General features: G+C 42.7%; 2 protein-coding genes across 5 annotated transcripts; one reads left to right on the top strand and one right to left on the bottom strand.

The window, feature by feature from the left end:
- Positions 1-6,100, top strand: gpr137bb (G protein-coupled receptor 137Bb). Its single transcript, XM_037106370.1, has 7 exons — positions 1-538; positions 2,964-3,013; positions 3,107-3,329; positions 3,437-3,586; positions 3,681-3,809; positions 3,939-4,060; positions 4,625-6,100. Exons 1-7 carry the CDS (start codon positions 137-139, stop codon positions 4,746-4,748), a joined length of 1,200 nt encoding a protein of 399 aa, XP_036962265.1. The 5' UTR covers positions 1-136; the 3' UTR covers positions 4,749-6,100.
- Positions 6,101-7,085: 985 nt separating this feature from the next.
- ero1b (endoplasmic reticulum oxidoreductase 1 beta) lies at positions 7,086-26,489 on the bottom strand. 4 transcript variants are annotated; one of them, XR_005076365.1, is made up of 17 exons: positions 25,865-26,489; positions 21,013-21,132; positions 19,999-20,082; positions 19,660-19,701; positions 17,017-17,099; positions 16,335-16,408; positions 15,937-16,057; positions 15,505-15,551; positions 14,050-14,061; positions 13,924-13,956; positions 12,959-13,051; positions 12,611-12,857; positions 12,458-12,527; positions 12,187-12,273; positions 11,571-11,704; positions 9,739-11,431; positions 7,086-7,408 (listed from the first exon to the last, which is right to left on the bottom strand). XR_005076365.1 is itself a non-coding variant. In XM_037106202.1 (16 exons), the coding sequence occupies exons 1-16, from the start codon at positions 26,027-26,029 to the stop codon at positions 11,371-11,373; spliced, it is 1,473 nt and encodes a 490-aa protein (XP_036962097.1). In that variant the 5' UTR covers positions 26,030-26,489; the 3' UTR covers positions 7,086-11,370. The 4 variants fall into 4 exon arrangements, 2 of the variants coding, with proteins under 2 accessions (XP_036962097.1, XP_036962112.1); XR_005076366.1 differs by having other exon boundaries at positions 10,667-11,431; XM_037106202.1 differs by having other exon boundaries at positions 7,086-11,431.
- Between the last annotated feature and the right edge of the window lie 1,131 nt (positions 26,490-27,620).

Genomic DNA, 27,620 nt, shown 5'->3' with positions numbered 1-27,620 from the left:
TGTGTCTGAAAGAGCGTTGATGGATGTGCTCTGACACGTTTCTTCTCCTTCCTTTCTTCTTCTTCTTCTCCTCCTGGAGCTCGGAGGCTGCTGCTCCGTCTCTCCCTCCCTCCCTCTGCTGGGCACCACCGGGGGGATGAATGGGGAGGCGATGGAGGGGAACCCGGTGCAGGAACAGCAGCATGCCGGTAACGGCTCACACCTCCCTCCCCCTCCCACCATCACGCCTGCCATCCCTCCCTACGTGAAGCTTGGTCTGACCATCGCCTACACCATCTTCTACTCGCTGCTCTTCGCCTTCGTCTACGCCCAGCTCTGGCTGGTGCTGCGGTACCGACACAAGCGCTTCAGCTACCAGACGGCCTTCCTGTTCCTGTGTCTGCTGTGGGCCGCCCTGCGCGCCCTCCTCTTCTCCTTCTACTTCAGGGACTGTGTGACCGCCAACGCTCTCGGACCCTTCGCCTTCTGGCTGCTGTACTGCTTCCCCGTCTGCCTGCAGTTCTTCACGCTCAGCCTCATGAACCTCTACTGTGCACAGGTGAGCAGAAGGCTGGTGGAGCGAAGGTGCTGGTTCTGGTTCTGGTGGAGGAGATGGTGGCGACACTGAGGCATGAAGTCTGTTTCTTTAAAGAGTAACAGAGCAGCAGCTCCGGTGCTTTAACTTCTGTCCCTGCTTCAGTGATGTCACAGAGTACTCGTTACACTGTGACATCACTGCTGGGGGGCGTGGTTACAGGTGCAACAGAGCACACGTCTGACCACACCCACCAGTGATGCAGAGTAACAGTTTATCAGCCGGCTGTGGAGACGTTAGAAGTGTCTCATCGCTTCTCTTCATTGTCCGTCGCTGCAGAAGAAAGATGGAGAGAGAAAACAGAGAGAAAGAAGCTGGCAGTAATTTTTTTTTATTAAAAAGGTAGAAAACTCTCAAACCCAGATTGCACGGCACCACCTTGTACCAAGAAACGCTTCTGGCTGGTGGGCAACGTTCTGCAGGTCTGGCCATACTTTATGCTCGTCTGGTTTTGAGCAGGCACAAAATGGCGGCTTGATCACAACCAAAATATGTTTCTGAAAATATCTGAAGTGAGAAACTGAGAAGTAGCCACAGAAATTAGCTCTCAAACCCGGAAATCAGTTAGCATGTTAGCACGTCTGGTTCCCTCATCATAAAGTCTGTACATTTAATAAATTCATTTTTCATCATTAATGTCCCACAGTTTAATCCTGAAGCTCTTCATGTGCTAACAACAGTTAGCGGTTGCTAACAAGTGTCTGAATGAGGCTACAGAGGTTGTCGGGGACATTAAACGTCCTCACAGCAACACAGAGACTCATCTACTCACTAGTCCGTCTTTACAGGCCACTTTAGTTCCACACTGTTCTAACTCTGACTTTACATCTTGTACACTGATCAGTTTATAGGAAACCTGGATAGTAATTGTGCAGTAAGACTCTTAATGGTGGAGACGTTTCAGTCATGTGACCGTGATGTCGTCTGTTTGTAGCCTAACATTAGCGTCTTACTGCTATACAGTTAATGTAGCTTCACACATCACAGAGTGGAGTTCATCTGTGGAGATTATCTGGATCAACAGAACCTGGACGGATCAGAATCGCTCCCATTCGAGGATGTAGTTGAGTCATACTTAGGTTTTGGCTCGTCTGGTTTCAAGCAGGCACAAAATGGCGGCCTGATCACAAACTTTAACAAATTGCAGCTAAATAGTGATTAAAATATGTTCTCAATGTACAGCCTTCAAACTACCTGTTCATGCCATGTGAGCTGACCAATCAAAACAGACTGGGCTTTTTTGGGGAGGGGGGCCTTAAAGAGACAGGCACCTTTTTTAAAAAAAAAAACTTTATACATGTAAATATTTTCTAGATGACATCCAAAATAAAAACAAGAAATGAAAAATGAGCAGAAGACGAGGCCTTAAAGTGTCGAGACGCTTCACAGATGACTGATGACCAGCAGCTTTGCTCTTGCTGATCCTTCACCTGTATTCAAAGTTAATTAATTACCTTCATTTACAAGATTTTGTCCAAAGCAACATACAAACATTAGGAGAAGTGAAGAGATCAGAGTCAAATCAAACCACCAACACAACATGTAACAGCCGACCCTTTTCCACCTCCTGAGCTGCAGCTGCCTCTCAAGTCAAAATGAAAAGATGTTTCTCATCCTGGTTTTCACTGAGAGTTGAACCTCACATCATTTTTTTCCGGGGCGATTCACTCATTCATCCACAGCAGCTGCCGGATTCTGAAATAGATCAGAAAATAAAGACGGGAGAGAAACGAGCCTCTTCACAGCAGCTTCACTCCACAGCAGCTTCACTTCACAGCAGCTTCGCTCCACAGCAGCTTCACTTCACAGCAGCTTCGCTCCACGTGATCCTCACAGCTCTGATTATTTTTCCATCTCAACACTTCGGCGTCTTATTTCCTTAATGATGAATCGATTAAATGAGCGGCTGCAGGCTGTCTGCTCTCTCGAGACATCTCAATCCACCACGGACAAGTCTACAACCTGGGCTGAGCTGTTGTGGGTCTTGAGTGACCACAGAAGTCAGAATCATCTGTAGTTATTCAGAGCCATCACCTTGTCTTTCCTGAAAAAACATTCACAGTGATGCACGTGAAAAAAAAGACAAAGACAGTTTTGTGGAGAGTGAAAATCAAACCACACAGCTGAGCAGTCGCTGCAGGATGTGGTGGACTGTTGATTCTGTTAAGTAACAGACAGAAGGAACTTTGATTTAAGACTTTACGACTGCATCAACATGTTGTCTGTCTGTGGCTGTTTCTCATTGCTGTAGCTCAGCAGCTAGCTGAAAAAACTCTAACCAGTCAAGTGTCGTGTCTCCTCGAGGGACGCAGCAAGAGATTTATTCTAATCACTGAAGAGTCATACACAGCTGTAAGTGTGTAACCTGTTTGTTTGTTTCCTCTCACAGGTTTACTTCAAGGCAAAGTCCAAGTACTCACCTGCACTGCTCAAGTACAGGTAACCTCCTCAGCCTCCTCATTCTGACGGAATACAGATAATCCATGAAAACTGTTCTTCTTCAGTGGTGACTGTCATACTGTGTCCTCACAGACTTCCGCTGTACCTGGTCTTCTTGGGCGTCAGTCTTCTCTTCCTGGTGGTGAACCTGGTCTGTGCCCTGCTGGTCAAAATGACCGCCGCTGACGTCAAGACCATCGTCCTGGTGAGGGTCACCATCAACGACAGCCTGTTCGTCCTCTGTGCCGTCTCGCTGTCCGTCTGCCTCTACAAGGTCGCCAAGATGTCGCTGGCCAACATCTACCTGGAGTCAAAGGTGAAGTCATGGCTTCTAAAACAAACCGGGGCAACAGACTGGGAAAGATTTCACACAGCGCCTGAACTTAAAAAGTGAATAACAATGAGTTGTTCATCTGTTTTCAGGGAACGTCAGTGTGCCAGGTGACTCTGATCGGCATCATGGTGGTGTTTCTGTATGCATCGCGAGCCTGTTACAACCTGGTGGTGCTCGCCCTCACCAACATCGAGACCATCAACTCCTTCGACTATGACTGGTACAACGTCTCAGACCAGGTGGGGTTTGTTTTACACTTTAACCTGCCCGCAGGTGCCTGCAGATGTGGACCTAAACAGAATGTGACCTCTGACCTGTCCTGTGTGCCTCCAGGCGGACTTGCGGTCGTCGCTGGGAGACGCTGGTTACATCGTGTTCGGGGTGATTCTGTTCGTCTGGGAGCTGCTGCCCACCTCGCTGGTCGTCTTCTTCTTCAGGGTCCGACGGCCGCCTCAGGAAAGGGTCAGTCCTCCTGGCGTCTCTGTTGAGCGATGGATACAAATACAACGACAAAAAATGTTTTGATTTTCACAACATTAGCATCAAGTCTAAACGTTGTTAGCATGCTAACATGACTCTTTGTCTCCACAGAGCACCGCTGGGATACCAAACCACGTTCTCTCCTCCAGAGGATATTTCTTTGACAATCCTCGGCGGTACGACAGTGACGACGACCTGGCATGGAGCATTCCTCCCCATAATGCATCAGCAAGGTAGGAACATCATCCCTGACATCATAATTTCACTGCTGCAGTGGCATTTTCTCCATTTTATTTAATTACAGCAGCGAAAAAATGTATATCTTGCTGTCAACAATGGATCACGTGACTGCATGTTGTCACTATACTGATGAGTGGACATCGTCCACCATCAGGAGATCTCTGAGAGTCGAGTGTCGGCTAACTTTAGCATTTAATTGTGCGGCTCGTCTAGACTTTCCACAATTTATTGGACTGAATAGCTCAAATTCTGATGTTTGAACGAGCCATTTCTCGGGGTTGTGACACTCAAAAAATTTATCTGACGTTTTACAGATGCTTCTTTTACAAAGTAAGCTTCTGGGGAAAAGTCTTTGCAACGGGTGATGACGTGTTTAAACAGTTTGGCCACTATGAATGCCTTTCAATGTCGTATTCATGTGCTGTTGCTACTAGCTTGTGAATGTCACCCTGGAGATCAATGATGTTGATTATATTAAGATGTTATTAATCAGAATCTGCACAGTAACTAAAGTTAAAGGAGTAAACTGACTACAAACTGACTCGTCTCTCTCTCAGTCTTTCCTCCGACTGCTACGACTGGGGCAGCCGCCACAGCAGCTTCACTGTGCACACCAACAGCGACGAACAGCGCCTGACCACCGCCGCCGCCACCGGAGGAGAGCTCCACCCTTACCCATGATTCCTCTCTTCACTGTACAGCATCACTGTGCACTTTGACACCGATCAGTTATTGTGTTTCTTCTTCTCACTGACATTCCAGTTTGTAAAGTCACAGTAGAGAATTTAGAGAAAAACAGCAGACCAGGAGGATCCTGCACAGGTGGAGCTGAAGTCCCGCCCCTTCCTGTCGTACCAAATAAGGTCCACGAGGGAAACAGGAGGGGGTGGGGCTTCAGCTCTTTATAAACATTTTCATCCTCTGTGGTTTTTCATCCTTAACTTAGTTAAAATCTTCAGTCTTCACTTTACTTTGAATGTAGCTGCTTCATATCAAGGTTTAAATAAGAGATCAATAATCAAAATCACACGAACGAGCTGACGACGACAAAGGGAACCAAAAAACACAAGACAGTCGGCAGTCGTGCTAACAGCTGTGAAGCTGAGCTCAATGCTAACAGCAGCATGCTAACAAGCTAACACTAGCATGATGTCAGCAGTTGATCCTGAGAGAAACATGAAGGTTTGAACCTGTTAGCGACAGAAAGAACTCTGTCCTGCAAAACGTCTTGTGACAATCAGAAAAGATTCAAAGATGAGAATTTTAATTTATACGTCGCTGCGAGTCTGTGATGAAACGCTGTGCAGGATCATTCAGACAGCGTCCATGTTCCACCGTACGCCCACCATGTTGTGATGAATGTGTGAGAGAATGTTTCTTCAGCAGTTTGAGGAGATTTTCGAACGAGACAGTCACGTTTTCATTTTGTGTAAGCTAACTATCCAGACTTGACTTTGGAAACGATGATGAAGATGTTGCTGAGGGACGAAGGTGAGAGAGCGTCCTCACATCTGGACGAGCTGATTATTTAACATTAAACTCAAGTCAAAGTTTTAATTTAATTTCCTGTCTTGAATCATCTTTGAAAAACTCCTCAAGTCATTGTTGGAAGTTTTTGACTGTAAAAAATGAAACCTTCAAAGCCTGTAACACACACACACACACACCTGTGTCATGTTGTATTCACACATTAACATGTTATGAGTTTTAATTTGAATTATTTTTTATCAATAAAAACATTTTTCTTCTGAGAAAATTCCAGGTTTAGTTTTTAAAAAAGTTTAGTTTTTATTTCATTTTTCAGATAAAGAATCTTTTAAAACCATCCTGATGAAAACACGAGTTTAAGACTCGAGCCATTGTGACGTTTCTGTGAACATGGACTTTGTTTGGCAGCAGAAGAAAAAGTTTAAAGTCTATATTTCTAACAGACGCAGGTTTTGTAAAGTTCTTTGTATTGAGATCATCGATCGTGTTGTTGAGCGTTGTGGTGTTTGTGCTTCGTTTGTTTGTGACGTGAACTTCAATAAATCAAACCGTCATGAGATAAATTCTCCATTTTATTCGAATATTTTAGTGGGTTTCGTACCAACACAGGCTGAAAGTAATAAATTACTTAGTATCTGTATTTACCTGAGTATCTGCGTGACTTCTCCTCTCTACACCTGAACTTTCTCCTCCTCACAGCTTCAGACAAAGCCGTAAGAAGCCGTAAACAGACAGAGAGGGAGGCTGGAATGTGGAGAAAAGGCGTGTTAGTGTCTCGTATCTGCAGAGAGTTTCTGATTTTCTCTCTTTGTTGCTGCTCGGGACGCTTTACCAACCCAACATGTGTCTATTTGACGTCCTGGGAATCAGACTCAACAATCAACTGTCTTTGTGGTGCGTTCAGGAGCAGCTGGGACAAATCCTACTGATTCTACCTTTAACTTTAATAGTCTTTGAATTCTCTTAATATGACGTGAGCTTCAGTTAGCTTTGACTGGTGAATTGCTGACCTTGTTTTTTATTACTGCTTCTGACAGTTATCTATATTTTGTGAAACCAAGATGTTATCAGAAACTTACCTTATACCTGAAACACAGAGACGGTGTCACTTCTAAATGTATTTCCTCTTCCTTTATAGGAGCTGCACGTGAGAATTGATCACCTGTTTAACTCCCAACAAAAAGGGACAGCATAACTGTAGCTAACTGCTGTTAGCTGCATTCTGTTTATGACTGTAGAGGCTGTTAGCCTGCTAGCCCAGTTAGCTGTGCAGCTAGCCAGACGACCACACCATTAGCACAGAGCCTGGGAGAAAAGAGTTTTCAGGTCACGACTAGCTGGTTAGCGTGCTAACTCCAATAGATATCACAGCAGCACAACACACACGTCTGTGACACGACGTCCAAACTGTTATTTTCTTTATTATGTTTTAATGTTTTAAACCACTATCGTCACATATTGCAGCTTCAAAACATCTGAAATACAAAAGAAAACGTTGTTTGACTTTGTTTGGAGGGACGAGTCGAGTGCAGCGATGTCCAGAAATATTTATTCCTCTTTTCAAATAAATATAAGTCAACAGGTTCAAACATCGAAATGATGCAACTTTATATAATCATAGAGAATCTGAAAGCAAAACAAACAAAACTTCCACAACTGTGCTGCCGTTTACAAACTGCACATGTGGATTCAACACAAGGAGCGCAAAACATCTGGAGCAGGATCCAGATGATCTTCTTCTTTCACCAAACAAAAGACTTTGTTTTAGTTTTAAGGCTGACGAGCGGATTGTAGAGACGTCCAGCTGCTAGAGGGCATGCAACACACACACACACACACACACACACACACACCTGATTCATTATAACTGATAACCTGTGATATCATGATAATTATCACTTCAACAAGCAACTGAACATTTAATTTGTTTGTATTTGAAGAAAAAAACTGAATTTATTAAATCACCTTTAACATGTTTTTGTTTTGGAGATAATGGAAAATAAATTTTAATCAGATTAATTCTGACAAAGGTTTTTTTTTTTTTTCCCCCAAAATAAATATTTCAAATAATTCAAATGTAGAGTTAGATGTAACAATAAAGGTGCAATATGTAAGAATTTAAGCTCGAAACATATATAAAAAAAACAAAAAAAACACCTAAACATTAATAAATGAACTAAGAATTATTAACTGAAGGTGGAGAAACATCATCAACAGTCTCCTCTGCGTGAACACCAATGCTCCTCTCAGCTAGCTGCACAGCTAACTGAGCTAACAGGCTAACAAGAGCTAACAGTCATGGATGTCTCCAGTTCACTGATGTGATTCTGGTGATGAGCTGATCCTTACGTACTGTACCTTTAAGAATTCAGTATTGAAAACATTCTAATTTAATTCTACATTATAATGAAAATGTGGTAAAATAATCAGTAAATGTCTAAATTAATTGAATTATTCTGTTTTTAAAGGAGTAATAAATGAAACTGAAAACTAATTTTCAAATGAAATTTAAAGAAGAGACAAAACTGAATAAAACACATTTTAGGAGCTTTTGAAAATAATTATTTTACAGTTGCAGGTTTTTATTTTTCAAATGTTTAATAATCTGAGTTAAATGTCGACTGCTACATTTAGGAATTAATATTTCTATATGTCACAAACTAAATCAATTATTTCATTTGTTAAATAATGAATGAAAGCTTGTTAAATTTGTCCCACTCAGGCCTCCGTATACTCACAAAACACACACACACACACACCCACACACACAAACTCAGTTTCTCATCTCGTTAATAAACTGTTTCCTTGTTCTGAATGTTCAGGATGAAAAACTTCACCTTGAAAACACAATCGGAAGATATTTAAACTGAACTTCCTGTTTGGAACACTTCCTGCTGCTGTTTCACAATAAAAGTGGGGCTGAAGTCGTCATCAAATATAGAAAATACCCTGAAAAATAAGTCAATTTGTGTGTTTCTTCCCCACAATAACAGAATGATGTAAATGTCTCCCAGTGTGTGGAGAGCGTCAATAAAACATGAAAGTACTGAAACAAAGAGCCGATTTGCTCGTGGATCAACATTAATGTTCACTTTTGAAGCTTATTGAGGGAAAAAAACCTAAATGTTTCCAACTTTTCGTAGCTGCATTTAAAGACGTAATTTTGGCTGCAAACTGGGAGACGCTTTTACTGTGAAGGGGCAGCAGGAAGGAACACGTTAACCACTGAGGGCTGAAATCATCACTCTTTCTCTTCAGTAAAGTCAGATGATGATGCTGACTGACAGGAGTTTCATATCACTGCTTCAGATTATAAACAATATAAAATGACCTAATCCTTATTAAACTGTGAGACCAGAAAATCTTCAACACAACAAACTAAACAGCCGAGTAAAAACAGAAACACTGAAACTAACGTAGGAAACTTCAACTTCTTTGGTCGACTTCACGCGGCAGAACAAGCGTCCACTGACCGACCTGTCGAAACTCATAAATCCTCTTTTAAACAACTTTATTAACACACTCCACAGCCGACACTCCTCGGAATCATTCGCTTGTCGTACGTTGCTTATTGATCATCGTCAGCAGGTTCGTATCAGATCTCCTTCTCCAGATGTTTCCTATTGTCGACAAATCCTCATTAAAAAGACTAAAATCAACTTCATCGTATCAGCTTCTTCCTCGGCGTCGACCAGCTCCATGAAGAAACACATCGATGACCCGCACAGGAAATATTCCCCAAAATACCGAAAACTACATGTTTGTGAGGTGCTTTTAAAGTTTAACGTCTCCAGCAGGAACCATGAGCATTGTTGGATTGAGTCTGAACGTGGGATCTGTTAACAGTAAGAAACACCGGACTGACCCTTTAATAAGAACTTATTATGTACAGTGACCCGAGGAAACAGCACCGCCGCGGTCCAGAAAATAAACTGTCCTGTTTCAATAAATCTACTAAATGTGTTAAAGTTGTGCTTTAAGACAACGAGGCGCGAGCAAGAAGAGAACCGGAGCGAAAACCAGGCAGCGTTTTGTTTCTTTTACAGGATTCAGACGAACAGACGGAGAATCAAACGTTTGTCATCACGAGAGAGCAAAGAAATCTTCTACTGGATCAAGTTCATGGTTAATTATGGAATCAAGTCGTAGTCCGTTAAATTATAGCTGCAACTGTTGATCTCACACACACACACACACACACACACACACACACACACACACACACACACACACACACAGTTCTGTTTCCTTCACTGAACAGCTGAACGATCGGCTTCATTGTTTGAGTCTTGTGTTAAAGCTCAGACACGGCGTCGTCCAGTCACCTCAGCAGCTGATGGATCAGAACCGAACCTCTCAGAACCAGGAACAGGACTCCTGGTTCTGAGAGGGAAGCGATCACGGTGCTCATCTCGTGGGTCACAGGACGAGTTTCATTTCAACCGTAAAACATCCAGAACTTCTGCGTATGGAGGACGATCAGAACCACTGGGAAATTAAAGCTGGATTTCTGACTTTTGGTCATAATTCTTGAAAAAATTAAACGTGTGTTCATGTAAGAAAATGATAATACTAATAATATCAGTTTCCTGTTTAGTGGATCCTGATTCTGCAGTTTACATTTCCTGCTCATCTTATCAACTTGTGGTTTTTGTGTTTCCATGACGTCAAAGTTTACCGCTAAGATTTGAGCACTTGAGTGTCAGTTTTATTCCAGCGAGGTTAAACAATAAACTTTCATCTTAACTGAATTAAACATTTGTTTTTGTTCAGCCGATCAACGAAGATAAAAAGAGTCGTCACCGGCATCACAAGATATTAGAATTCTATCCTGATGTACGACATGAGGAAACATAATTAATGAGCACAGAGACATTTAGAGGCTGTTACTGAGGCGGATTTGACCAATCACAGATTATTCACCTCAAAGTGAATTTAACACTGAGCAGCAGGTCGTCGTGTTGAGACCAACAGCTGCAGGAGGCGACGAGCGAGGAGAAACTCAAGACACCAGGCTGAGGTTGAAAACCACGAGGAGACTCAGCGACGTCTGCAAGAAAAGGCCGGTGCAGATCCACCAACATGCGACCAGTGGCAACTCCACTCTGCACACACACACACACACACACACACACACACACACACACACACACACTTTAGCGAGCTGACATAAATTAGGCCTGAGATGGTAAACACGAGCAGATTGGTCCAGATCCTCAGGCTGCAAACAAAAAAACGTCTCTAAAAGCAGAAGAAGAAGAAGAAGAAGAGGAGGAAAACAAACAGGAAGCAGCGTCCCGACGCTTCAGTCTGGACCAACAGTCCAACCTGAGTCCAGTCTCAGGACAACACGCATCATTGTCCTTACAGAAGAGCCGCAAAGGTCTGACGGGTTCACATGAGAGTCAAATCCAACAGGATGTGATGTCAGCAGAGGGCGGGGTCACGGTGACGTCATCTAAGCTTTAAACCAAAGTCAGTCACTTCCTGTTGGACACAGTTGGATCTGCGTCGTCTCAAAAAGTCTTCTCAGAAAAAACAAATAATAACAATAAAATAAAAGCCAGTTCGTCACCGCCCGACAGCAGAGCGGGAAAAAGACGTCAGCTGAAGTTCTCAGAGAGTTTTCTGAGACAGGCAAGAAGAGTTAACATTCATAAAGGAGAGACGATCGGGAGAAGAGAGGGCGCCTGTGTTGCTGATCGCTGCTGATCCTGATGTCCATGGAAAAGTCCTTCTTCTGGGCCAGGATGAGGCTCTTGCAGTTCTCTGTGGGCTGGCGCCTCCTGCTGGCCGGGTGAGACGTCACCTGCTGTTACCTGTTGTCCTTCAGCAGCAGGCGGAAGCTGTGGAGCTGATGGATGCTGGTGGACAACCTAAGGGAGACAACAGCCAGAACCATTGACAAATGTCTACTATGTAAACTTCACGTGAAGAAAACACTAGCTTTCTCCTGACCCCGCCTCCACCTGATACAGGAACCAATCAGGCAGCAGGTCTCCTGAACGTACGTACCTGCCGAAGCCGTTGATTAAGGCCACGATCTCATGTCGAGTCAGCTGGAAGCCTTTGGAGGGGCTGTGTTCTGGAAGGTTCTGGATCTCTTTCTCGGAGAAGAGAATCTTCAGAGCTGTACCCAGACCCTGAGTCTACACACACACACACACACACACACACAGAGTTATAAAGCTCTGCTAGTTCTTCACGTTGTTTCATATTAAAAGCCGGAAGACAAACGTGGTGTTAGTAATGAGCTAGGAGCAGCTAGCTTCACATTTATGCATCTGTTAAAGTGAAATGAAATGTTTTCTCACTTCCTGCTGAGAGTTTTAGGAGACGTTCATGTCTGCATGTTAAATATGAAGCTACAGCCTGCAGCTGGTTAGCTTAGCCAGCTTATTAACATGTTGTATTTCATTTAACTGAACTGTTGAATCATTGTGAGGATGACAAGTTAATATTTATTCTACAACCATGAGAACTCTCCACCTGCAAAATGCTGAACTGTTCCTTTAAATTAAATTCTTACATGAAGGAACCAGCAGGATCCAACACACACACACACACACACACACACACACACACACACACACACACACACACACACACACACACACACACAGTGTCTCACCTGCAGTTTTCCCCACAGTCGACATTTGCTGCAGCCAACACAGTCCATGATCCTGGAGATGTTTTTAAAATGGAGGCGGAATTCCTCCTGAAACATGAATGAGACGTTTCAGTTCATCACTGAAACACTGAGGTCATACGTATGTACACAGATATTAAAAAGGTAAAGGAGTCCGACGACACAGACACATAGAAAAGACAGCTGCTCTGTCGAAACCACAAAAACAAACAATGCACGACTTGTGTCTCGTCCCCGTGAATTCCGGCTTCACCTTTAAAGTTTTGGCTTCCAGTTTCTGTCCAGCGAACATGGACTTCTCATCGAAGTGCATGGGGAAAGCTCTGGAAGAATAAAGGAGCCGTTAGTTTTATAGTAACTGCTGAAAGAACAGACGGACTGCTGGAATACATGATTCCGTTCTCACCTGATCTCGTTGAAGACCTGCAGCAGCAGCTCCTTGGTGGCTGAGTCCTCCTGACTGTTTCCTGTGTACAGGTTGATGAAGGCTCGTTCGAAGTACGGCGCCACCTTGTAGAGCGCCCGCAGCTCGATCAGGTACAGGAAGTACAGGTTCTTCAGCCGCCGCGTGCCCTCGCCCTTCGTCACTGCCGTGTCAAAACGCTCCCGGAACTCCTGAACGTTTGGACCCCAGACTGAGCGTCCCCAACCCTCTGAGGAAACACCAACAACAGTTTACAGCAGGATTCAACACTCGTAGAGCGAGAGAGTTCACAGAGTCTCTCATGACTAATGTGCTAAACTATCGTCGTACCGTCCAGCAGGTACTCGGCACACAGGTGGATGTTGATGCTGCTGTGGAGGCCGGAGATGAGTCGGTAGAAAACTCTCTTCTCTAAACACAAACCTGAAAGTGAAGAGAGAAGTTTTACAGTCAAAACAAACTCAAGAACCCTGAAGAACGTGCTGCTTTCAAGGTTCAGTCCACCCAAACTAACAAAACCACACATGTTCTGTCCTCGCTGTGCTACCTGGCTGTTGATGGTGTTAGCTAATTTCTTAATGGTCAGGTACAGATTGCACAAAACACGAGGATTAAATGATTCTGATTCTGACCCTTGAAGCAGTTTTATTTCAGTGAATGAACTGTTTTGTTGTGTATTTATAGACTTTAGCACAGAGCTGTCAGGCTTCTTTTATCAGAAGCTTCTGGTGACGTCTGACTTCTGACTGATGATTCTGGATCTCTGAAGCAGAGAGACGTAAGATCAGGGACTGAAACTGGAAGTTAACTCTGCAGATTTAATATCCACAATATTGAAACAAGGTAAAACGAACGCTTCAGTTTGACATACAATAAAATATGATATTTAAGATATTTACTGAACTAAACTATCATCATCTATCATTCACTCATCTCCAGCACACAGTTTCTCTCTGCACCACAGATGACCGACAGCTCTGTTTGTACAAACACTCACGCTGCTGAAGACGACAAGAGACGTGATGAGTTCTATTACAAGTTCTGGTTTCATTTACACGACGATGGAGAGTCAAACTCAAAGTGTCTGAGCTTGTTTTTAAAGATTTTAAAGATCTGAGGTTTTCCTTTAGAAACTTCAAAGTGCTTCACTTGTTAAACTCTGACACCACCTGAGACTTTTTCTAGGTCCAGAGCTGCCAGGAAGCAAACGTTTGAGAAGGAAGCAGAAATAAAAAAAGGTAAAGGATGTCACAGAATGTTTCCTGTAGAAATATGTGAGATGAGGATGTATTTACCTTCAAGCCAGTCGTAGAAACCTTCTCCTGCAGCTTGAGAAACAAAAAAGAAAAAAGATCTTATCAGTTTTTTGAAACGCAACTAAAAATAAACTCGTGAAGACGAGTGTCAGTAGTTTTACTCACCATCGTCGTCTCCTGAGCGCAGAAAGACAGAGAGAAACAAAGCTGTTAGATCTGCTCTATTAATAAACACCAACACACATGAAAAGGTCTCAGCTGCAGCTTCAAGGTTCATTTCATCATCGCTCTACAACAAAATGTAAGCTGTCGTCACTTCATGCTAGAAAAACACTATTTTCTATGGTGGAGTGTTGAGCAGATGCTTTAAATATGAATATGATTCATTTGAGTTGTTTCTGCTGATCCAGAGCAGATTCAAACTAAGACTGATGGAGGACGCCGGCTGCTTTAACTCCATAATTTCAAAAGTTAAACTCTTTCACACACTGTGTCTGATGTTGGGTTTCATTTCCTGTGAGGCATTATGGGTAAAACAAGAGATATTCTAAATATTCTAGAGATTTTAGAGTTTAAGGGGCGGCTGTAGCTCAGCGGGTAGAGCAGGTCGACTAGTGATCGAAAGGTCGCTAGTTCAAATCCCGGCACCGGGCAAGGCTGAGCTGCATGTCGAAGTGTCCTTGAGCAAGATACTGAACCCCACATTGCTCATCAGTGAGGGCCCTGCGATGAGCTGGCGACTTATCCAGGGAGAACCCTGCCCTCGCCTTGAGACAAGGCTGGGATTGGCTCCAGCAGCAACACGCCGCCACCCCATGGAAAGGGATAAGCGGTTACGGACAATGACATGACATGACATTTTAGAGTTTAGGTTATCAAGATGAGTCACGAGTGCACTTAGACTTCCTCAGTCGCATCAAGTCTCAGCTGAAACTTGTCGACACTGAACAGCTTCTTGTCCGGATTGTCTTATTTTCTCTCTTTGTTGCTGCTCGGGACGCTTTACCAACCCAACATGTGTCTATTTGACGTCCTGGGAATGAGACTCAACAATCAACTGTCTTTGTGGTGCGTTCAGGAACAGCTGGGACAAATCCTACTGATTCTACCTTTAACTTTAATAGTCTTTGAATTCTATTAATATGACGTGAGCTTCAGTTAGCTTTGAGCACAAATGTCCTTCAGAGGGAGACTTTTTACTCTGATACTCTGAGTCCATGTCAGAGCCTGAACTCTGTTACTGTACTGGAGGAAACAAGCTGGATCAGAACTTCTACTTGTACTGGAGCAAAGCAGCTGTATCTGAACTTCTACTGGAGGACAGAGATGTTGAACAGCAGTGAAAACTACAGTTAAGGAGCATCTGGGATGTCAGTAAATCTGATTCAAATAAAGACTTAGTTTCTCCCGCAGCAAACACAAACACTGGTGGGGGTCATTTCTAAATCATGTGAAAGTCGATCTGTCTGATCAAAGAATCCGTGAACCGGATTATGATTCTGACGTTTGAAGGCAGATTTCAGTAACGAGGTTAGGAGGTCAGATTCAAGCTTAGTTTGTTGAAGCTGCAGCTGATGAACTCTAAACAGAACAGTTATTGATTTTTTATTTCAGCCTCACCTTTGCTGGGAGCCAGAGGGTTCAGAGGTCGGTACACTGATCGGGGCCTGTTGAACAGAAAAAGATTTGTATTAATGATACAGTCACACTGACACGAGGCTCGACTTTAAATATGAACTTTTGCTATTATTTCACTTGTGGAATCAACATATTTTTGCCACCTGCTGTTTGTTTGAATAAAGAATAAAACTGCATAAAAACACAGCTGTCACGAGAGTCTTTTCATAACCAACAATGATCATTTCACAGAATTTGGGCTGTTTTTTGTTTTTTGTGAGAGTCTTGAAAAACAAATACAGGATCCAATATTCAATAACATACACAGTTTATACAGAATTCAAAGTCTGATTAACAAATACAGTTGATATTCTGATATCTGAAATTGTATTTGATAACTCTGCTTGATGTTGTGTGTGAGTGAGCGTCTCTCACTTGAAGCAGTTTTCCTCGTAGATGCTGTTCCAGACTCTCCAGGCTGAAGGACCTTTGTATCCGGTGTATCGCTCTGGATTCAGCAGCAGATCCACGTATTCTGCATCTGGAGAGGTTTCATCTAACACACACACACACACACACACACACACACACACACACACACACACACTTTAGTATGTAGTGATCATCAGTCTCAACAGCAACAGGAACAATCACGAGGTCATCATCTAGAATAGATATGGATCAAGTTATTCCCATCAAACGTTGATTTGTCAGGAACATCGCTGGGATTCATCCCCTGGAGAGCAGGAATATCAACGGTTCATATCATGGAGATTGGGTCAGAACTGGTTCAGGTGTTGTGCTGTCGGGTCAAACAGAGAGTAGATTCTCACCATCCAGCTCACAGAAGTGGTCCTGAGCATCGTCGTGTCTCGCCCAGTCAGCGAACGCCTGTTTACTCTGATTACTGAAACAGGAAGTGAGAAAAACTTGTTGAAAAATCACAAGGAAACTATCAACTATAAATAAGAGAACAAACAGCCAGCACCAAATTGTAAGTAAGATATGTCTGTCGTAAGAAATGACTAGAAATGAAACAAAGGTGGCACCAAAACAGATATTTTTCTGTCAAAATATTTCCTTTCTTCACATTTATGAGTTTATGTTGTTGACTTATTAGACTCAGTAGTGAACTGAAGCTACAGGCTGTCAGACCTGAGAGACAGACGGCTGTGAGGAAGCTAACTGTTAGCATGCTAACTCCAGTAGACGTCTTTGCAACACAGAACAGAGACGGTGACCTTCAAGTCTGCTCTGAGGTTATTTTTAGACTTTTGAGTCGAGAGTTTGTTTTTTTAATATCAAGACTGTTGTACAACTTGTGACGACGCTCCGTGTCAGAGGTGCAGTGAAGATCAGTGTCGTCTGCTCCTGTGGGACGGTGGGAAGCGAGCAGCAGCTGTCTGTCAGACGCTGGTTAATGTTTGACTGCCTACTATCAGCTGCTCATGCTGCTTTGCATTGTGAGTAAATGAGCCGCTGCAGCTGACAGATTAAAACCGAGTGTGGCGTCACCTCAGGGTGCTGTTGATGGCGCCCAGCTCTTTGGCCTGTTCACAGTCAGTCATGTCCGATATGGTATTGGCTGCCTGGGAGTACTGAAGAAAAGAAAGAGAGAGACACAGTTATTGAGACGAATATCACAGCCGATGACCAGGATCAAGGATCAATACACCGGAAATATTGGACGCCACACTAAAATAACATCCTTTACAAAATCCAGCCGACACTGAGGCGACTAATGACTAAAATGTCTTTATAAAAGTTTGAATAAAATGTCTTGTTGTAGTTTTTAAATGACAATTTAATTTAATCACATACATCGAACACATCTGGATACATTTGAAAAACAACTATCTGTAATCTGTTATTGTCCAATACTCGTCTGATCGTCTATTCAGACGTTTTATAATCGGTTCAATTCTTCACAGCGATTAATCGATTAATCATCAGCATTCCTAACTGCTACAGCAGCAAAGAGGATATGTAAAATAAAGAAAGCAGCTACAACCAGCAGCTGGTTAGACTAAATCCAGCAGCAATGTGACGTCAGACATAACTGACCACATGTGGTGGAAAAAATACCCATCAACTTAACAATCAGTTATTTCTTGTTTTTTCATCTCTTTGTGCACAGACATAATAATCATAGCGTTTAGTTTTTATTGGAAAAAAATACACATTATTCTAGAAGAAGAATCCCAACATGCTCCTCCTGTGTGCACCCAACCTCTTGAATCCACCGGGCACGACTGTTATCTGGCGAGCGTGACGGTGTTTTGTTCCGTCCTCCAGGTGACTTCATATCCCGGAGCGAGTCAACATCATCAGACAGGAGTGATGAAGAGGAGCGTCACTCCTGTCTGATGATGTTGACTTGGCACCAGGTCTTTTATTTTGAAACTTGACTAGAAGCACTATGTCATTCTTCTGCCTGACGCTCAATCTGACTTGATCTGCTCCATGCAGATTGATGTGGCTTCCGTTAAAAGTAGACCTGCCGGTTTTTCTCTGTGTAGCAGAGCAACGAGACGCTGCTGAGGCGCAGCAGGTGGAAACACAAGCGTCGTCTAGAACAACCTGATCACAGATGAGCTCCAGCAATCGTGACGGCCCCAGTGGGGTTAGTCTGCCACACATGTCGTGGTGGAGTTACGTTGTATAAACTCCTGAGACTGTTTCCTCACACACTGCTGAGCTGGTGTTTCCTTCGCTCCCTCCCGCCGGTTCGAACAGAAACTCTGAGTTTCCTGGCTGACGGTCAGTGAAGCGGAGTCGACCTTGACTGAGACGAGCGCAGATGTCCAAACACTTCTGGGTCATTACAAGACAAACACCAGGCTGCGAGCCAGCGGCTGGCAAACACTCAGAGCCTCGGTCTCTACATGGAAACTATGGAGGAGATAAGCGTGTGTGTGTGTGTGTGTGTGTGTGTGTGTGTGTGTGTGTGTGTGTGTCGAATCAGCCTATGACACAGAAAGTGCTGGAACACATGCAGCTGCTCCTAAACTCCATAAAATCAGGAGTTTGCAGAGTTCTCGGCTGTTTGGTGAAAGTCTGCTGATATTTTTTGATTAAAAAAAAAACCTATGGTGAGCGAATAACTGAACCTGTTTACACATGAAACTCTGAGGTGTTTTTAAAGACTTCAGGAGGAACCGACGGAGCGAAGAGCCACAAATAGGAAGCACTAAGAAACAGACAAACATGTTGATCAGATGACTTTATGAAAAAGAGTTTTGTTTTCGTCAGGTGCCGATATGAGAGTTTGATAAACAAACCTGGACTCGACATTTAAATGTTTTGATGACCAAATAATTCTCATCATCGGTCCAGTAGGTGGACCGGTCCTCAGCCATCAGCAGCGACACGGCTGCGACGTAACCCACTGAGGCGACTGCAACCTTCAAAGTTACATCGACTAAAAGTGTTTTTATCTCCGACAGGCTGACGACGTCACAGAAACGATTCCTACAGAGAGACTTTTAATTCAATAAGATCGTTTGTGTTGCAGGAGTTTGGAGTTGACCTCAATGAACTGCCAGCGAGAATTTATTCCCTAAGTCATGAGTGAATATTTAGCTTATTCTGAAGATGTAGATGAGGCAACAACTGCAACAACTCACCTCTCGTGAGATTTCAGAGTGAGACTGAAGTGTTTCTTGTTTCAAAAAGGATCTAAATATTTATGAAGAACATCTCCCTGTCACAGAGAAACAACCTCGGCCTGTGATGGTCGTGTCAGAGGATTGTAAGTATCAATCATTTACACGTGAAACATGTAAATATAGAACCAAGGTTTAAAAATGCAGGAATTCCCTTTGAATAATTTAGTTAGATTAATTAGAACTAAAGGTGTCACGTTACAAAATATCAAATATTGATATTGTGTTAATGGTGCACAGATGATAATATTATGCATAATAATAATGCATCTTAATGCTTGTTTCCCATAAAACTGAAGTTCATTTAGTGTAATTGATCTTTTTGTACAGTTACAGTTACAGACTCTCTCTGCACCTCAGTACAATCCTGTATTTATTCATTCAATTACCAAAGAAAAGAGACAAACACAGAACAAACAACATTAGTTGGAGTTTCTGTTTAAGTTAAATGTCTCAGTGAGTCAAACCCAACGTTTGTCTCCTCTGGTCTCACCTTGTTGTAGTTCCCAGACTTGATGCCCACTGGGATCTTACTCTAAACAAACAAACAGACAAACAAACGTTAAGAAACAGCTTCGTCTGAACAGAAAAATTCATTGATGAATGATTAACCGATCACAAATATATATATATTCACATGTAAAAGGAAAACAGACTAAAGTTATGTGTGTTTAACACCAGTCAGAGAGCAGACAGGTGTTAATGTGTCTTCCAGCTTTGCACTGTTCGTGATTATTTCTTTTAAAAATATCTAATTTGCCACATAAGAAATCTCTGAGTCTTATTCTTTGTGTTGTTGTGTGAGCTGGTGTTGGTGTGGTTGACCTCTGACCTCGGGACAGGGCTCCACATGGCAGTCTTTGATGGCACAGTGTGCGTCGTCGGGCCAGAAGGGACACGGTCGCTTCAAGTTCACCTGGACACGAGACAGAAAGAAGAAAAAAGGTCTGTGAGTCGCCGTCGTTCGACAAGTTTTAGAAAGTTCAACGAAACCAACTCCTCCATCTCTGTTGGTGTCTCCCCACTGACGTCGTCAGAACAAGCAACTTCATTATTTCACCTGATTGTGAAAATGTTCAATCACAGTTTTTAGCTCCAACAGCTGGAGATGAAAAAATCCCAGACTTAAACGAAACAGAAGAAATACATTTCTAGTTTTCTCCAGCTGATGTGATTAACTGTTGCTAAAACATCCACCTGTGCAAACGTCAGACGTCACCAGACGCTCAAATATCAGTTCAAACATCGTTTTCTTGCTACGTGTGTTGGTGGACAGCCACAGAAGTATTTCACAATATTTCATGAAGACATCGGCTTCCTTCCTGTGGTGTAACAGCCACTCCAGACACAAGAAAAACAACAACAGCTAGCAGCTGAAACATGATGTCTGCGTCCTCCAGGAGCAGCAACAAGCAGCTGAAAGCATCCAAACAGACAGGTTTTGTCGCTGTATTAGCACGAGCATGAATAGGAGTGTGCTGTTCACGAGTCTGCATGAGGCGGAGTGAAGGACAGAAAGGTTCTGGTCCAACAGGTCCAACATGTGTAAACTAAAAAGAGAACTTGAGAGAGAACTTGTTTGAACTGTCTGCAGAACATAACTCATTTTTAAATGATGTTATTTTTGTGCTCACACACCCAAACTCAGTCACACTTCCACTTTCAGGGAGATTAGAAAAAGGGGAAGGGGAAGAACACAAATGTGCTTCTCACTGTTCACAGTTCACTCTGAATTCAGTTGTAAAAATCTAAAAATGTTCACCATCTTTTTTACAAAAGGGCTGACAGGTGTGAATGTGGCAGCAGCAGCAGCAGCAGCAGCAGCAGCAGCAGCAGCAGCTCTTACTCTGTAGTATCTGAAGTAGTCCTTCTCTGTGAGCTTCTTGATCCGAGGGTAAAGCTTGAAGTTGTTGAACACGTCGATGCTCTCGACGTCACAGAAGCAGTCGTCCAGGACTCCAGTCAGCTGAAAACAGAGCAGAGATGAACATCCGTTTACTGCATAACAGCTATTAAAATCGCCCAACATGAAACTTCTGTAAAGAGAGGTCAACTGAATAAATCACTCAAATTAAATCCAGAAACTTTACCAGCGATAGTTTTCAGTCACATGTTGACCAGAGGAAAAAAAACTATAATAAAAACTATACGTTTATCTCAGTGTATAAAACTCACAAGCTGAGAGTGAATTCATCTACAGAGCATTTATGAGATGTGAGTGCAGATTAACTCATTAACTAATTAATGATTGATAAGTCAGAGCGATATGGCCTTAAAAAAACCAAACACTGTAATACTTTTAGACAATATATAAGGCTTTATGAGGAGTTTTTCTTTCTTTCTTTCAGGTAAAAGGTTTGTAGCAGCAGGTGTCTGAGTTCATTAGTTTTCTCTACACTGCACGTCAGTGTGATTGTTGCACGTGTGCCATAAATCAATGTACTTTACATGTTGATCTGATAAACGCTGCGTTAGTAATGTGTTACCTCTTCACAGCAGGAGGCCAGCAGACACAGACAGAACAGACTGTCATACATTATACATCCACCACCGCTGCGCTGCTGCCTGAGGAGGCGGCACAGTATTTACCTGAGCAGAAGTACTGATTCAGCTTTACTCCAGTAAAAGTAATAGATTACAGGCTCTGAAGGTCTTCTATGATGGCAAATAATCCATATTTCATCCACAGAGTCTGGAGCAGGAGGTTCAGAGGTTTGTGTTCAGATGTAAGGAGGTATTACTCATACTTAGTTACTTCCCACCTGTGGTTACCTGATGCCACACAGGTCACATTCAGACCCACAGGATGCTGCTGACATGTTCGACTGATGCGATCGCACTACAGAGCAACTGAACAACCAGGAACCAGTGCAGCTGACAACACTAATGAGAGGCTTATTAATTACCTGCCACTAATCTACCAACACCTGGAGTGCCGATCCAGTGTACACACCTGGTTCAACTGACAAACTGAGTCCCACTCTGCTGGGTTTGGTTTCTTTCACGCACTTCAATACATTTAAGGCGGACTGATATAAGATATGTAATTTATGAGATTCACAGGTGAGGGAATGTAAAAGTCCGGCCTCTTGGCACCTGTGAGGCAACATGAAAGAACACAATAATACAAAACAAATTATATTTATTTATAATTATTACAAGTTTTTTATAATTGTTGAATTCCCAATAAAGTTTTGGAATTTTTAGACATTTATATGACAGAATATTTGAGGGATTCATGTCCCTGATTTGGTCGACTCGATATATTATTGAAAATTAAATTATGATTTTCTAATAAAATGTCAGAAAACAATCCAACACAGTTTCCTGCAGCTCTGATGACTCATCATTCCAACCTTGAAGAAAATCTATTAAAACTCTCACTGAATGAGCTGCTGACGACAACATGATACCTCGTGTATGAGTGAAACTAATTCAAACTCTATTCAAAGTTTTGTTATCCGTCGTGTCTCTTCTGGTTTCGTTATTTGCATTTAAGCAGATCTGCCGCTCAGCGTCGAGCTCACACACTGGATCACCTGCTGTGAAACGTAAAACGACCTCATTGGGGATTTTTGGTGTGTTCACTCAGTGACCAAGTTGTGTTTACTGACAAACAGTTTTGTAAAAAGGAAGCCAGCTGCTGCCTGTCAGGTCGGACAATCACGACTCATGAGCTTCTGAGAAATCACAATGAGACCGTTTACACCTGGAATTAACAGGTAATCCAGACACAAGACACAGCTCTAAATAAACAGGTTAACAACCAACGAGATGCATCGTGATCTGATCACTCAAACCACCTGTGGAGTTTAACTGAGACTACGTGTATTCTGCAGTGTGAGTGCTGATGTGTCCCTGACAAGGACGTCATCAAGGTAGGACGCAATGCTTGCTGTAATGACAGGAAGAAGAAGAAGAAGAAGAAGAAGAAGAGGAAGAAGAAGAAGAAGCCACAACAACCAGGTGAAATGATGACACACTGTCTGATCTCACCGTGATGTAAATTAAATGTTAAGTGTCTGTTAACCTGTCGATGTTTGCAGCAGCTGTTTGTGAACACACCGTGCTCATCCAACCACTGAACCAGTCACCTCAGCAGCACCAGACTCCATGAACAAATGTGGTGATTTTCAGAGTTGTTGAGTTAAAACAAACTTTATAAACATTATGAAACTGTGTCTCTGACAGATTCTGACTCATCGTGTCCTTGTTGTAAATTCAGCATTAAACCAGAAGCTGAAGTTGTTTGTCTCCTTGTAAAAAGTGTCAGTTTGTGGCAGCATGTCTGTACCAGCCTGTCTGCTTCTGTGTCTAAAGTGCTAAAGTCTTACCTGCCAACATTGATCAGCTGTTTGAACACACTGTTTACACTGATTTCACCATTTACACTCCATTTATGAAAGAAGAAACATGTTATTGATCTAAACATGTCACATGTTACAAAGACACTAAACAGGAACAATATAGGCGACTTCTTTGTCCCCGTGGAGAAAGTCCCCAGACTCCCTTAACAAATGTGTCAGTTTAGTGAGTTGTTGAGTTGGAGACACTTTATAAACTCTGTGAAACTCTGTCTCTGACTCATTCTGCATTATTTGGACCTTCTTGTTCATTCAGCAAATGTTCTACATGAACTTCTTTCTGTCTTTGAGTAAAAATAAAACACGGTTATATTATTATATTATTATTTATACCAATATTATGTCTCTTTGTCCAGTGATGTTTCTTTGCATATAGAGCTGGGAAGTGAGATCTGATCACTGTGGTCACTCAGACGCAGGTTAATGCCACGTGTGAAACATCTACGGCTGTTTATGATTTATTTATATATCCAGCTAACGTCATACCTGAGTTATTCTGTGAACTAAACAACAGTTATTTACGCTAACACCTGTAACTTCCTCATCATTTACAAGGATGTTCCCAGGGAAACACTGTTGATTTGGTGCTTATTACTGGGAAAATAGAGGGTGTTGAACTAGCACCAACCAGTTCTCAATGAATTGTTAACATCAGGTAAACTGAACATGCAAACATGTGAAATTAGTTATTGAACAAACATACAAGTCAACAGTAATGGAATTTAACTAAGTATATTTACACAAATGCTGTACATTTGAATATTTTCCACTTTCTGCTACTTTATACTTCCACTTCACTACATTTTGGAGTCTAATATTGTATGTTTTACTCCATTAATTTTACTCAAATGTGACTTTTAGTGTATTTAAACAACACTGCAGTTCAACATCCATGTGATTAACTGAGTGTCCACTAACAGCTGTCACTGACAGCTAACTGTCAGTGAATATTGTGTTTGGTATAAAATTTTATTTCATTCAACTTCATTTAACTGATGATTGGAGCCAAATTAAATAATTCTTTTCAGAGACACTACAAAGAAAATACTCTACAAAAGATAAAATGACCAATATAAACTTAACACACACAAACAGAATTATTAGAAGAAGTTAAACATGGAGCCTGCTTGTTTGTGGTTGTGGCAGTAAGTCAGAGTATTTGTATTTAAAGCCCTGACCGTCTCCGTATGGTACACAACACATCACATGAAGCAAACCTCAGCTGACCTCTGTGTGCAGCAGTCCACCCAGCGCCAGGAAAGGCAGGCAGAGGCAGATCTCTCTCAGCATGCTGTTGTTGGCTCCTATTTCTGTTTTCTGTGTTTTAATCTCCTGTCAAATTAAAACTTCCTCTCAGTGAACTTGGTGTCCAGGTGTCCCAGCAGCAGCAGCAGTCTGCGGGCTGAGCTGTCACTACAGACCTCCAGTCCCACGCTCACCCGCGGCCCCGCCCCCAAACAACCAGCTGTCAAACTAAACCCCGCCCCCTCTGCCGGCGCATCACAGTCTGTAGTCCACTTCCGGCCGTGGAGCCGCTAGGAGCGCTGGCTGGCTGTGGCGCAAAAGACTACAACTCCCGTCAGAGGGCAAGAGGCGGGAGCTCCGCTACGGCCAATCACAGAACACCACGCTTTTCTAAGCAGGAGTAGAAATAACAGCAGTTTGGTTCAAAATTTCATGTTTGTGCTCATTTCTGTTTGTCCGCGTCGTCGCGAATCTAGAAATCTCGAAAGGACGACGAACATCTTTCTCAAATGCTACTTACAGACATTTTTGTGTTTATTTATTTATTTTTAAATAAAAGAATAATGTGACAGTCATGTGATATATTGAGTATATTCTGAGTCTATACGTGTGTAATAACAGACGTGGCTCCACACGACTCACATGAACAACCGAAGCCGTTTTTTACATGGATACAAAATGTAAAAGAAGAAGAAGAATGAAAAACAAACGTTGGTTTTTAAGCTAGTTAGCTATTTGCCGACATTTTGTGCCTGGATTTATCCGGATACATATGACGAGCAACTGATGTTGAGGTTGCTGGAATGTTTGTTTTTATTATTATTATTGTTTTTAAAGTTGTAATGACTTTCACACAGAGACGGAGGAGTGTTGCTGCGAGCTAGCATCACTCACACACACACACACACACACACACACACACACACACGGTGACGTCAAATTAAGATGACAGTAGAAAATGCTAGAAGATTTCCTGAATGGTAACTGTTGTCGTGTCGCCACGTTTGGAGCTTTCCGTGAGCCCACAGAACCCTGACCGACATCTTCCCGACCGAACTGTCACACAAGCACCGTGTCGAGGTGACTCACCTGGCAGAAGCAGCTCTGGTCCTGGCCGTCCGGGGCTCTGCTCAGATGCTCGCTGTGCTGCGTTTTGGGTTTTGCGTTGTTTTGTTGAAACCAGCCCAGAACAAAGTTCCCGAAGAACCAGGCCAGCAGCAGAACAGCGAACGCTTGTAAAGTTACTTTCCACATCCCTCACGGCGCTGCTGGTGCTCCGGTGGCAGAGCAGAACCGAGCCAGAAACAGCAGGACTCCTGTCCGCGCAGCTTGTGCTGCTCTGTGGCGAACTGGTAGCTACGGTAGCTTCAGGCTAGCTGAAGTTAGCATCCGCAGGCTAACAGTGGCTGTAGGACTCGGAGCGGGTCGGTGGACTGAGCGGCCCGGTGTCTGAAGACCCTCACACGGACAGTTAGACTTCGGACTCCCCTAACGGAACCGGGGTCACTGTTGTCAGACGGTACATGACTCGAGAAGTTTGGTCCACCAGCTTCCTCTCTCAGCATCAAGCTAGCGCAACACAAATTAACGCTACTTCCGGGTGATATCTTCAAAATAAAATACCTGTGATGATTCGTGATAAACGTAGTTAAAATATAATTGTCAAATACAACTAAGGTGTCCAAAAACTTCATGTACAGATAACTTTATATATCAGTGGCAGAGAATATATTTACTCAAATAATAGAGGAGCGGAAGCCACGCCCCTTCCGGTTCCCCTCATGGGACCTTATTTGATTTTGTCAGTAGTGCATGAAGAGACAAGTAATTTATTGATCCTGTTTCAATTGTGTCATGAATCACACAGATGATGAGATAAGATAATTTCCCCTGTCAGTAAAGTGTCAGTTTGTTGTGATTAAAGTCAAACCTCATGTAGTTTAGTGTTAAAGCTCAGTGAACTACATCGTCTCATCAACACAGCACCAGAACCAATATGGAGCCAACTGGGTCAGTGGAGGTTGTAAACAAGATGAACATCACAATTAATTTGCTCATTTTGAGTCGATGGGTTGCTTGACGTTTGCACTGACTCAACACAGTACAACGGAAAACAGACATGAGTTCCTGAATGACACGAGTTTCCAGGGGACATTAAAAGGTGATGAACATGTTCAACATTCAATTTTCTGATCTAGCTTTCCATTCAGATATGGGACATAATATGAATCATGCAAACAGGACATTAAAACAAACTACATCTACTGCCTCGTTGTTGTTTACCTCCATGCCTTCATGTGGCGCTGAATAACGGTCAGAAGATTTTTTTGCAGAAACTTTTGATGTCACAGTGAAGTTGACCTTTGACCTTTTGGATATAAAATGTTATAACTTCATAATTTTTTCCTGTTAGATATTTGTGCATAAGTTCGTCCTAAATATCATATTAACTGTTTAGTTGTGGCTAAAAATCCCCAACAGCCAAATTCTAATCAGTTCATTCTCGAGTGAAACTGAACATGTGTACATACGGACGGATGGACAACCTGCAAACATGATGCTTCCAGCCGTGACTGTCGCAAATGTGGAGGCATTTCTGATGATATAAAGTCCTCCTCTCCTCCTCCTGATGATATAAAGTCAGTGAAGTGTCGTAGTCCACAGAACAGTTCTGGAGCTTCACAGTTAAACAGAGTTGCAGCGTTCTGCTGAACAGCTGAAGCAGCTGAGACTTGATTTAAAACAGAGAAACGACCACAGAAACATCAGATGTCTCCATACAGCTCATCTGCTGTGATGTCTGTAATGTAAAGTGATGTTATTTCAATCAGGAGAAACACGTGAA

Source organism: Acanthopagrus latus, chromosome 1, assembly GCF_904848185.1.
Source record: "Acanthopagrus latus isolate v.2019 chromosome 1, fAcaLat1.1, whole genome shotgun sequence".
In the NCBI taxonomy this organism is placed as follows: domain Eukaryota; kingdom Metazoa; phylum Chordata; class Actinopteri; order Spariformes; family Sparidae; genus Acanthopagrus; species Acanthopagrus latus.
The sequence above is the reverse complement of the archived record's forward strand: the minus strand, read 5'-3'. Positions and strand labels throughout refer to the sequence as shown.

Bases quoted from the DNA above. Each gene is read 5' to 3' on its own strand.
- gpr137bb (XM_037106370.1), top strand. From the start codon at position 137: ATGAATGGGGAGGCGATGGAGGGGAACCCGGTGCAGGAACAGCAGCAT. The intron at 539-2,963 runs GTGAGCAGAAGG...TTCCTCTCACAG, and splicing joins TGAACCTCTACTGTGCACAG to GTTTACTTCAAGGCAAAGTC. The intron at 3,014-3,106 runs GTAACCTCCTCA...GTGTCCTCACAG, and splicing joins CCTGCACTGCTCAAGTACAG to ACTTCCGCTGTACCTGGTCT.
- ero1b (XM_037106202.1), bottom strand. From the start codon at position 26,029: ATGTGGAAAGTAACTTTACAAGCGTTCGCTGTTCTGCTGCTGGCCTGG. The intron at 16,409-17,016 runs GTGACGCCACAC...TTCCTGTTTCAG, and splicing joins GCCATCAACAGCACCCTGAG to TAATCAGAGTAAACAGGCGT. The intron at 11,705-12,186 runs GTGAGACACTGT...GTGTGTGTGTAG, and splicing joins GACTGTGGGGAAAACTGCAG to ACTCAGGGTCTGGGTACAGC.